The 12,363-nt window shown below is 36.5% G+C and overlaps 2 protein-coding genes across 2 annotated transcripts; one reads left to right on the top strand and one right to left on the bottom strand.

Moving 5' to 3' along the window:
* Positions 1-2,063: 2,063 nt before the first annotated feature.
* Positions 2,064-2,870, bottom strand: LOC126273276 (E3 SUMO-protein ligase ZBED1-like). The gene has a single exon (XM_049976820.1). The coding sequence runs from the start codon at positions 2,868-2,870 to the stop codon at positions 2,064-2,066; it is 807 nt and encodes a 268-aa protein (XP_049832777.1).
* Positions 2,871-7,751: 4,881 nt separating this feature from the next.
* LOC126272909 (dynein axonemal assembly factor 1 homolog) lies at positions 7,752-12,052 on the top strand. Its single transcript, XM_049976174.1, has 2 exons — positions 7,752-9,029; positions 9,148-12,052. The coding sequence occupies exons 1-2, from the start codon at positions 8,045-8,047 to the stop codon at positions 10,623-10,625; spliced, it is 2,463 nt and encodes an 820-aa protein (XP_049832131.1). The 5' UTR covers positions 7,752-8,044; the 3' UTR covers positions 10,626-12,052.
* The last annotated feature ends 311 nt before the right edge of the window (positions 12,053-12,363 follow it).

The raw sequence follows: 12,363 nt of genomic DNA, 5'->3' as shown, positions 1-12,363 counted from the left end.
ATAGCGGCACTACTTTAAATTGCCGGTGCCGAATTGTTCCAGTGAGTTAAAAAATTTCCTGGAAGTTATCGGAACGCCGTTCTAGCCCAATTGCAGCCCTGCATCTAACAGCTCACGTGCTACGTTCACAGCTGCGACATACTTTCGAGTGACGCAAGGACGTCTCGGCTCTTAACTTTCAAGCGTGTACGCACCATCACAGAGAGCGGGGAATTCCAAGGCCAGCGACGCAGAGACGCCAATGCTTGCTTCCTCGCAAGCAGTAATGCTTACATGTTTTCTGGCTAACAAAGTTAAGTTACGTCCACACGATGCCTTTTTTGTGTTCAACTTTGCGCATGGCATTTGTGCGTGATTTCTTGCGAATGGAGGCCGTGCGTAAGGCGCATTGCTACCAGCATTCGGTGGGAATCACTGCGCTTCTTAGCAGACGACAGGTAGCTGAGACCCATGTGTATTTGGCCGCTATTACTCTATCATATTTCTTTGTCAAACTTGGCATATCAAATATCTCTGTCGAAGAAATTCGAGACTATAATAGGGACGTTTGTCAAATCTCGCCTTTCGTCAAAGAAATATGATCAAATCCACAGCCTCCCCGCAGATTTAATCTTCAACATCGTTCGTCTCTGTTCACTACAATGTGAAATGTAACCGCTGCAGCTATATGACGTCTCTGTAGTGTGTTTGTAAACATGGCTTCAAATGTGAGACCCGTGTTGGTTGGTACTAGAGATGGGCAAACTGAAACGCCTAACTGTTTTGAAACAAATGAAACAGTGCAATGTAATGTTTCGAAACGCTCTTTCGAAACAGTGAAACAGTTTGTGTTTTGTAATAGTATAGGCCTTCACATTGAGTGTCTACTGTATAAATATTGTCACAAAAACACAAATGAGGTGCGAGACCGTCAATCATATAACAGAAAGTATGAAACTTTCACTTAGGCGTCTTTGTAGTTCCATATTTCCTCAGACTAAATATGTTTGCCACAACAGATTTCTCCAAGCTCGTTTCGCTGTATTCTAGTGCATAATTTTGATAGGTTTAATGAGTGATAATCTGTATGTGCTCTTGAAAAGGCATGTCATGAGATATAATTTATTGATATAACATTCTGGGAGGCGAGGCACTGAATTAACATTAACGAGTGTGCCACTCAGACTTTTATTACTCACAGTTAAATTTTCCATTGTTTGTCACACAGAGCAAAGTGTCTGATGGACACAGATCAAAAAATCACCGTAACAGACTGGAGGATGTATCACAATGGTCAAGTATGGCAGTTTCTCATCAAACATTCACAAGTTAGCTGGATACATCTCATAGTAAGTACACTTGATAGAATTGGAATTTCAAGGAAACTGAAATGCAGAGATAGGTATGTTTCTTTGAAGTATAAAATCCAGACTAAAATTTAAAACAATTCATACAGTGTAATGCCTTTGTGATACCTGTATCATGGCAGATCTGCCTCTACACCACTTATAGTTCTTGCTAAAGATGTTTGTTTGAGGTACAGGTACATGGAGTTGCCACAAGTACTCTCAGCAAGCAGATGTATTACCATTTTATTATGCACTTCACCAGGAAATCAGAGATGAAGTTCATTTGCTGTTGAAATGCAGTTTTTATCACAGTATCTGAGCGCCAAAAACAGAAGTATCGAATTACCATTGTTGATTTGCCTGAGAATTATTTATCATAAGTATCAAGATGCCTATAGTGTAATAACCAAACACAGCACATTTACAAAAATAAACACACAAACATATACATACACAAAACAGATAATTATTCTCAAACGCATAAATGAATAAATAACATACTAAAAAAAATTAAACCCACTGAATGGTGAGTAAAAACGTGTTTTCTGTGTGCAACAAATTTGAGAAAAATGTTCTTGTAAAGTAGCTACATGCACACTTTAGTGGACTAAACAAAATACAATCAAATATAAATTCAGTGCACTCTGCCCAGAGAAGAACAAAATCAATTGAAATTTTACTGTTTCATTTCTGAATAGATCTGCTGGATCTATTTTAAGTTGTAGTTTAGAAATATCAATTTTGATATTTTTTTCTTGAAAGACGGGATCGTCTGTCTGTTATTGTTTGCCCTCGCCTTGAAAATATGCCCTCACATGGAACAGAGGTGGCCATAACACAAAGACGTCGTTTCATTATTTCAAACAGTGTAGGCAACAACACATGATTTTCTTTCCACCAGAGCAATGGATCTTGTGATATGTGTATCAGTGGCTTCCTCATATATTTATCAAGCCCGACTATTCTTGAAGCACGTGGATTGTCTACACTTTGGATCAAGCCACCTACAGATTGGTCAAAATCTTGCCAAATGTTGCCATTGCTAGAGGTGAATGTGCTCACCACAACTGGTTTTGCTGGTGGTGGATTTTCTGTAGAACACCGAGTGGGTTTCTGTGGTATTCCACAGCACTTGTTAATTATGGCAATCTTTTCTTTCAATCGATGCCCAGTTTTTGGAAAACCATGCTCCCTGAGGCGAGGGTCTAATAATGTTGCTTCACAAGCAATTGCTTTATCTGCAAACTTTTGAACGAGGCGGGTACAGATTCCGTCCTCAAGTTTAGCAGTTACTGTATTAGTTGCTACATTGCTGTGATCTGAGTTTTTCAGTCTCAGACAATGACTTTGTAAACCTTTGCTTAATAAGATAACTTTTGACAAGGTTACATTTCTTTCACTGTCAATTTCTGTTGTGACTTGTTCACAAGATTTTTCAATAACTGACCAGTCTTCATTGGACAGTTTTGTTTGTGAATCCACACTGAGGATGGCGAGAGTTCTTTGCAAAGGCTCTTTGATTTTCAAAAGCCTGTCAAACATTTCATATGTGGAATTCCATCTCGCAAGGCAATCTTGTTTTGATGTTAAAATAGGGAAGCTTGCTTCTGGATATTGTGTAACTTCTCAAGTGCTTGAGGACTTCTTTTGAAAAATTCCACTAATGACTTCGCTTTTGCCCTTGTGTCTGTAATTGGTTCAAGGCTTGCTTGCACAATTAAATTCACTGTATGTGCAGAACAAGGTACATGCCACCATTTGCACATCATCACTGACTTCACCATATTAGGTGCATTATCTTTAGTGCAAGCTATAATTTTATTGGAAATACCCCAAGTTGAAGTCACATTTCGAAGTTCACTGGAAATGTTTTCTGCCGTAAGCTTGTCATGGAATTTTGCAGTTTTCATCAATAAAGTGAACAGTCGCTGCAATATAATTCTCATTTTTCACAGATGTCGATCCATCAGTTGTAATGCACATGTACGATGCAGCTTGCACTGCAGATATTACTCGCACTAGTGTGCTGTCGAACACTTGAGAGAGTAAACTGTGGGAGAGTGTTTTTCTACTGGAAGGTACATAGTTTTCATTTAATAAATAAGTCATTTTTCTAAACTCTACACTGTCAACTACATTAAATGGAAGGTTTTCTTTAACAACAAGTCTTAAAATCTGTTCGTCTATTTTGGCTCGTTTGGATGATGGCACTGGTCTTGATGCAAATCCAGTAATCTTTGTTTGTGTACCACATCTACCCAGAACTGAACTGCTGGAAGTGCTGGATATTTCTTGCACAGATTGTTCATCTTGACGCACAGTCACTGAAATGGCAGATTCCTGAACAGTTGCTGTGGAAACTGAACTGGCTTCATCACTGCCCAGATTCATAAAAACTGATTTCGAACGAGTTTCACTTAAATTAACTGTTGGATGCTTATGTCGCAAGTGTATGTTTAAGCAAGAAGTTGAACTACTTTTAAACGACAACACTGCCGAGCACTAGTTACATTTAATTTTCTCAAGATTTATCTTCATAAAATAATCCCACACTGGGCTTCGTAATGCCATAGCTGAAGACAGAATAACCAACACGAACGGTACTGGAGGCTGGAATAAACTGCAGAAACAACGGATACGGTACTGGGATTCCCACATTTCGTTATTATGGGTAATATATACCCGGCCTGCTAATATCCATGCACACACACAAAAAATCATTGTGGACAATAGGCACATTGACTATAGACTCACAAATAAAGACACATAATTCGAATAAATAAAATATAAGAGAAAGAAATTTTGTCCCTCAAGGTGTTTCGAATCATTACTGTAAATTCACTTTGCTTCCCAGCCCTTCCCATTCACCATTACATCATGAATGATCCGTAAATCACATTGCTTGAAAGTACATCCAATTTACGTATATGTCTAAAAACTGCCACCTTTTTTAATTCAAAATGTTGTAGGCTTAGTTGCGTTTTTTTTAAAATATGATTACTGTAGATAAACAGAGAAGCATATATTATAGGAGTTGTGTAATTTAACTGAATGTTTTTCACACTTTTATTAGAATAGAATAGAATCTTTATTTGCCTTTCAATATGTTTTCCATACAATTGGCATCGTCAGTGCGTTGAATACATTTTATTAAAAAAAATTACAATAATTATTATTGTACATAATTGTACCTGTGTGGGGCAAGCACATGCCATGCTAAAGTAATATTGATAATACCACAATTATTCATTCACCATAGTAATAATAATAATAACAATAATAATAATAATTCATCATAACAGTTAAATATACAATAGTATCAAGATATATTTATGGTCCATCTTACGTATCCATGTAAGAAGTCTTTGCTGGTACATTACTGTCACAAACATATATGTGTAATTCGCATGGCAGTTTTTTTGTTTCATGTAGCATATCACTTTTGTGTCACTGTATAGAAACACGTCAAGTGAATAATATGGTGTACATTTGAACCACACTTCTATTGTCTGCTTAAAGTTATTCATCGATAGTTCGCTCACAGCTTTTGGGAGTTTGTTATAAAATTTTAAGCTAAGGTGTTTATGGCTCTTTTGTGTCAATGTCAACCTTATGTATGGTAGGTCTATGTTACTATTATTTCGAGTATTATGAACATGCACTTCAGATCTTAAGTTAAAGTTTTTTACATTCTCTTTAGCATATATTAAACAATTATAAATGTATATACTAGGTAGTGTCATTATCTTTAGTTCTCGAAAATAGTTTTTGCAACTTTGTCTTGGTGCTAGTCCTAAAATGCACCTGACTGCTTTCTTCTGCCCCTTTGAAGATGGTACTTGAACCACCTGAGTTACCCCAAAGAAGTATTATTTTGAATGCGAATAGTGTGCTTTATTTTATTGTCTGTTAGTGTTTATAGAGCATATATTACGCCATTTCGGAATAGAGCAGTCAATTAGAAACGAAGCTTTATTTTCGGAAATCTTAAGCTTCATGCTGTTGTGTGTCAAAAAGATTTCGACACTCTTGAAAGAGTTTGATGAAGTATTATATTAAACGTATTTCCGTATCTGTGCCGTGCCCGAATCTCGTCCGAGACAAAGCGAAATGAAACATCACTGTTTCGATACAATTAGTCCGTTCCAAGCACAAGTGGTCTGAAATAGCGTTATTCTGAAACAACGATATAGTTTCTGTGGCTGGTTCGGGATCGAATCTGGTCCCGTTGTCCGACACAGAGTGGAATGGAACACCACTGTTTCGAAACAGTGAAACATAGCCGTTTCAAAACACTGAAACAGTTCCACGTATCGATACACTATACCGAAACATAGAAACAGTGGGCAAGTCTAGTTGGTACTCTTTAAAGACCTTGCTTTGACTGAAGTGGGGAGGGGTTGAGTAAGGGCACTATGCATATTATTATTCGCTGCAGGCGACTTCACAATCACAGAAACCGCTTCCACTATCCACCTCTACATCTGGAAACATCCAGGCAGCTTTTCAGCAAACCAGAATAGAGGATGTCGTCACACACTAAAGTAAGAAGAAAAATGTTAGCTCTCCATTTTAGTTTCTCTATTTTTGAACTCTGGACTCCACAAGTTAAAAAAAAAATGCGTCATCTGTTTAGTACTTATATTAATTTTATGGTTGTTGGAATACTAAAGCTATCAATCAAATTATTCAAAAGTAAATATTGTTCTTAGTACACATATAGTGTACTAATCATTTATTTGCCAGCAGATATTCCCCCTTCATTGCTTTATTAAATCGCTTCACACCTTTCTGGAATTATTTTGGTTAATGTCCAGTGTGGTATTCTAGGAATGCCAGAGTAGCTCTCTCCTGTATCAAGAAATCGTAGTGTCATGGTGAGCCTGTCTTCTGCACATACAGCATTTCGCAAGTGAGTATTCTGTTTTGTAATACGATAAGTCCCTTTACTGAGCAAATATTAAAAGGCATACTGTATTTGGTTTGCAAAATGTGATCAGTTTGTGTTACAATGTACTTTTCTGAAGTAATTACTTACGTAAAAGTCTCCTTGCAACATATTAAGACAAGAATAATTGTAAAATAACTGTAATGCTGTACCTGTAAGACATATGTCGTCACCAACATGTTTAAAGGTTAATAAATATTTTATTGTATTCTACTCTATGCACTCTCATCCATTCGTTAGTAGTGACTTAATGTCCTCCACTTGCAGCTCTCGTAACAAATTTTGCTGCACGCTGTTATTATTGAGACGTAATACCCATGGCATCACCCAAGTAAACTTCCTTTTTTCCCCGTCGCATTTCCTCCAAATGTACACACAATGCAGTTGTGGTACAAGTAAATGCAGTGCATAATAATAAGTAGTTGTTATCTGCGATATTGAAATTTGACGAAAAATATGACGACAGTGTAATACACCAAATAGCACCACACCATAGATCATTGTCAAAGAAATATGACGAATATTTGATCTTTTTTCTTTGTCAAAGAAATATGATAGTGTAATACCGACCTAACGAAATTTCATTGCGAACCTTATCGTTGGAGTTTCCCGAGCAGAAAAAGTAAAATCTCGGCGTGACCTCTTCGAATTTTGCGGACAATACATTGTTGTCACGTTGTATTTTTCGTACCTCTGTTATTTAGATACCGTACTTCTTTACCAACAGTCGCTTTTGTGTATTCTTTTTATGTCGCCTTTTCATCGCAATAAACGCAACAGAAGCTCCCACGCAAAGAAGAGAATTCAATGCAGATTGCTTGCACAACGAGGCAACGTGTGAACAAGAGAACGTCTTGTGTACATGCGTTCTTTCCCCAAATTTTTGTGCATGCCCTCTTATTCCCGTGCGTCTGCGATTGCGCACGACGGAAGAGGTAGGGAGAGGATAGTTCACTGTGTACTATATGAGAAGTCTTGTTAATTATTCTTCCAGCGTAATGTAATACCCGAACAAGCAGCGAGCCAACAACATACGTTACATCTGGAATTGATTTAGTGTTAGGTATACGCTCAGGAAGTTGCCCTGTATTATTCTTGTGTCAAATTGTGGAAACAAATTATGAGACTTAACATCTGTGGTCATCAGTACCCTAGAACTTAAAGAACTACATAAACCTAACGTTAGTTAAGGACATCACACACATCCAGGCTCGAGGCAGGATTCGAACCTGCGACCATAGCGGTCTCACTGTTCCAGACTGAAGCGCCTAGAATCTCTCGGCCACAACGGGCGACGCAAGTTTTGAACAACTAAGTTCATGTGTCAAAACAAAACATTTATGTCATTACCGATACCGTACTGATTTTTTAAGTTGACGCAAAGTATTTTGCGTACGTGAAAAGAAATGCATGTAAAACTAGCTGTTTAAGTCATTTTATCTTGTTATCAGATCCATTGTGTTCGAATATTTTTTACACTCGCAGACCGGCACCGGTATATGTAGCAGTGTATATTTCTCTCTCTTTGGTAAACACGAAAGAATCGCACTAAAAATTATACTGATTACTGAAGCTAAAGATTATACCGATACGCTCGCTACCTGCAGGCTAACTGACGCCGTAAACTGCCGTCAGGCTAATGCTTGTTTCTGTATTTGCTGTTGTCAAGGGGATGCGAAATCAGTTGTTTTCAACACACTGCTGAAAAGTATGTTGTGGTAGCGTTCCTTTTAAAGAGTGGCTATTCGTAATTAACTAGTATTTCACAATGGATGGAAGTGGTGACTTCCTGGCACGATCCTGTCAAGATGATGGAATACGAATGACAAAGAAGTCCCTGCGAAAAATCTGTAAGGAAACCAGCTTATATTTGACACCACATTTAAACGACGTTTTGTATCTACATTATAAAGGTTTCAGTAAAATAGAGAACCTAGAAGAATACACTGGACTGAAGTGTCTGTGGTTACAAAATAATGGCATTGAAAAGATTGAAAATCTCGAAAAGCAAACAAATTTAAAATGTCTCTTTTTACATTATAATTTAATTGAGAAAATCGAAAATTTAGAAGTGCTGCAAGAGTTAGACACGGTGAATTTGAGCTATAATTCAATTAGAAAATTGGAAAATTTAGATACTTTGCCAGTATTGAATTCATTGTACATAACACACAACAGACTTGAAACTGTTGAAGACATAGAAATTCTGGCAAAATGCAAACAGCTGAGTGTTTTGGACTTGTCCTTCAATCGTTTGGACAGCCCTGACATTGTTAATGTGCTTGGTGCAATGGAAAACCTCAGAGTTCTGACTCTGACAGGAAATCCTGTACTCAAACACCTTTCCCCATACAGAAAGCTACTAATAATGAACTGCAAACAATTATTACATCTAGATGAACGTCCTATATTTGATAAAGACAGAGCATGCACCGAAGCATGGTTTGCAGGTGGAGAGGAAGCAGAAAGGAAATTAAGGCAAAAATTTATACAAGATGAGCAAGACAGATGCCTCAGAAGTGCTTTGGCACTTGTAGAAATGCGAAACAAAAAGGTTGCAGAGAGAGCTGCACAAGTAGCTGATGACACACTGCAGTGTATTGCATTACTATTTTCAGAATATTCCCAGGTGTCCTACACTAACTACACTTTTGGGACACCAGAAGATGCACCATTAGACACTACAGACAGCCATTCTGAAGATGTAAAAAATAGAAACATTAATGATGAGAAAACTGAACAAAATGTACAAGGTATAGTATATAATAAGACACTATATAAAGAAAATTTAAATAGTGAAATGTACCGAAATCAGTGTAATATGTGTCAGAAGCCTCATACGCAATTCCAATACTGTTCATTCTGTTTCAGAGCTTGGAAAGCCAACGGTTTTAAAAGAGGCTAATGATGCAGAGTCCAAGCAAAATGTTGCCCCCAACAACTGTGCATTTAGTTTAAATGATATTAATACTGAAGATAAAAGTACCTTTGAAAGCTATAACAAAGGAACTGTAGTGGTTAGAGAACAAGAAAATCTAGGAACTTTAGAACAATGTGAAAAGACACATGAGATGGATGGATGTAAGACCAGTGTATGTGAGGGAATCAAAACACATGACACTTATTCTGCAAATAATACAGAATGTACACAGACTGAGGTAGAATATAGTTACTGCCAAGTTTGCACTGAAAATACAGCAGGAGAAAAGGAGAAGATTGTGAAGGATAGTAGGGAAGGTGAATGTAATAGCTCGGCTTACTGTGATAGTGGAAATGCAATAGTTTATGACTGCACAACAGAACATGAGGTAAAATGCCATAGCAAAAAAGTTGTTCCTGATATTTCATGTGATATTCAGTTTACAGTATATAAAGAAGGAAACAGCACAATATGCAATATTAGCAGTTCCACCCCTGAAAAAATGAAACCAGATTGTTCTAGCAATGGAGCTTTGGAAAAAGAAAGTCATAACTCCAGAGTTGATTGTAATGTTACTGAAGAAGTTTACGGAGCCAGTGAATCACTTGTCTTTTGTGCCTCTGAGGAAAATATGTTACTGCATGATAGTGATATACCAACAAATCTATGCTGTCTGGAACTTGAAGTCATCAATGATGCTCAAAATCAAATATCTGCTTGTGGTCCTCAACAAGATAATGTTGCAGATGAATATGATGCTGATAGAATAGTGGCCCAAAGGACTAAAGAAGATGAATGTATTGCAATGGAGAAAGAGGAGCAGCAGATTGATAATGCAGATTATGGAGATGAAAGGACAACTTGCTGTAGGGATCAAATCTTACCTTGTACACCTTTTACTAAAGGAGCACATTTGGAAAGGGAAACTAGAAACATTTTAGAATACAATAAACAAACTACAATTGTCACATGTAAAGCAGATGTGTGTGCCCTTGCCTTACATAATAAAGAAAAAGTTTCTGAAGTAGCAACTGATTCTGTTCTGCCAGTTAATGCAGAATCAGAGAAAAATACATGTGACAGTGACACAGTAAGTTGTGAATGCAAGAGAACTTGCCAAGAAACCAGCCCTTCTCCCCCCATGAAAAGACTTGACCAAGAAAACAAAATACATATTCAACTATTTGAGGAATCAGAGTGTCTTGATAACAAAACAATAGCTTCACTTCACAATGACAGTACATTGCCACAAAATGTAGAGTGCATGTATTCAGACCTGGTTTCCCAAAAACAAGAAATGTCTAACTGTTCTCAGCAATTTCCAGAAAATGTGCAAGATAATAATTCCAATCCTACCTGGATGACAGGCTACAAGAAAAATGATATATCCTTGGACAAAGAAACAAAAAAATTAAGTGAGAATCCATAATATACTTCTGTGCTTTTAAAATATATAAACATATTATTTTACAACCTATCAAAAAACTGTTGTTAATTCATCATTCCCAAATAGTCTGAAGACTGCGTGAAGATGGATGGTCATATTGTGTGTTTCTGTTCGATTTACAAAGGATAATTTTGCTTATGCGAGATTGTTTTTGACAGAATAATATATTTACAGTCAAATTGAAATTAATTGTGATATTGGAAAATGTACACAACAAAAATTTTAACTAAAAGTGAGAAAAATGTATGTTTAAATTGAAATATAATTTTGTATTTTGTTAATCAGATTGCTTTATGGTGGGTGTAGAGATGATTTCTGGCAACAATTGGATTACATTTCAACACCATAAAATGTAAATAATTATTCTCACTGCCTAATAAAATGCATAATACACCACATATTTGGTAAAGGAAGAATGTACTTCTTATGGAAAGCACTTACTTGTAACATAGTTAAATTGAGTATATGATGAAAACACTGTCTTCCACTTAAATGTAAAAATATGTTCTCAATATGTGGTAAAATGTTTGTGCTAACATGGCCACTTGTGCGATAATGTTGCCCATCTCTTTGAACAAGCTGTAATCTAAAATTGTTGTCGAGTGGTGTTGCTGACTGTTATTTACAGGTTCAACATTAAAAAAAAACCTGCAAGTGTAGTTTGGTCAAGTGACAGATCAATACTTTTGTTGTTACTAACTGTTGCATTTCAGGCTGCTGAAGATTCATGTGGCATCATTCATGTGACCAACATTATGTAATCGTAACTCACATTTATTATTGGTTTATCAATATTATACACACGCTTCAAACATGTTTTAAACTCCACCTGTCTGTCTTCTTCAAGATTGTTAATAAGTATTCCCTCTTCTTTACATACTGATTTGTTCAAGATTTTTTTATAATATATGCAACAATTCCAATGCAAACCGTCTCTTTCCTGTGAGAACAAATTGATAAGTTTGTGACTATACAAAATATTAATATTTTCCAAAAAAAAGCAACTTTGTATCTCAAGATGCCTCCTTTCAGCTCAAGTCACCACGCCCAATGTTTCCTCACTTTTTTTTTTATTCTCCTAAAAATACAATTGTCACAGTCTCCAAATTGTGAGTTTGTTTCTGCCATTATGTCTTCATCGGACTGAGCCAATTTTTCATTTTGTGATGAGCAAGAAAACGCTCAGAGCCAAGAACATTTTCTCCACCATATGGTATCATTTCTGTAACAATTTCTTGTAAAATCAATCCATTAATGCACAATAATATGAGCCTCTGCCAGATAGTCTATAAATATTGTGTGGGTGAGTACTCCAAAAAACCTTAGCTGTGAGTTTTTGTGACAATTTATTTATTTATTTATTTATTTATTGTTCCGTGGAACAAAATTAAGGAGAAGTCTCTATGGTCATGGAACGAGTCAATACATGAAATTATAACACAATATTAGAAACAGATCAAATGAAATATAAAAAAAAAAACATATTCAGGTGACAAGTCGTAAGTTTAAATAAAGAAAATCAACAATGTAACACTGGAATTTGCTTAATTTTTTAGCTCTTCCAGGAGCTCCTCGACAGAATAGAAGGAGTGAGTCATGAGGAAACTCTTCAGTTTAGACTTAAAAGAGTTTGGGCTACTGCTAAGATTTTTGAGTTATTGTGGTAGCTTATTGAAAATGGATGCAGCAGAATACTGCACTCCTTTCTGCACAAGAGTCA

Source organism: Schistocerca gregaria, chromosome 5 (genome assembly GCF_023897955.1).
Source record: "Schistocerca gregaria isolate iqSchGreg1 chromosome 5, iqSchGreg1.2, whole genome shotgun sequence".
Classification (NCBI taxonomy): Eukaryota; Metazoa; Arthropoda; class Insecta; order Orthoptera; family Acrididae; genus Schistocerca; species Schistocerca gregaria.
Note: the sequence above shows the minus strand (reverse complement) of the source record. Positions and strands in the feature narration are given on the sequence as shown.

Excerpts from the sequence above, each read along its gene's own strand:
- LOC126273276 (XM_049976820.1), bottom strand. The coding sequence starts at position 2,870 with ATGTTTGACAGGCTTTTGAAAATCAAAGAGCCTTTGCAAAGAACTCTC.
- LOC126272909 (XM_049976174.1), top strand. The coding sequence starts at position 8,045 with ATGGATGGAAGTGGTGACTTCCTGGCACGATCCTGTCAAGATGATGGA. Across the intron at positions 9,030-9,147 it reads AACTGAACAAAATGTACAAG|AGCTTGGAAAGCCAACGGTT; the intron begins GTATAGTATATA and ends ATTCTGTTTCAG.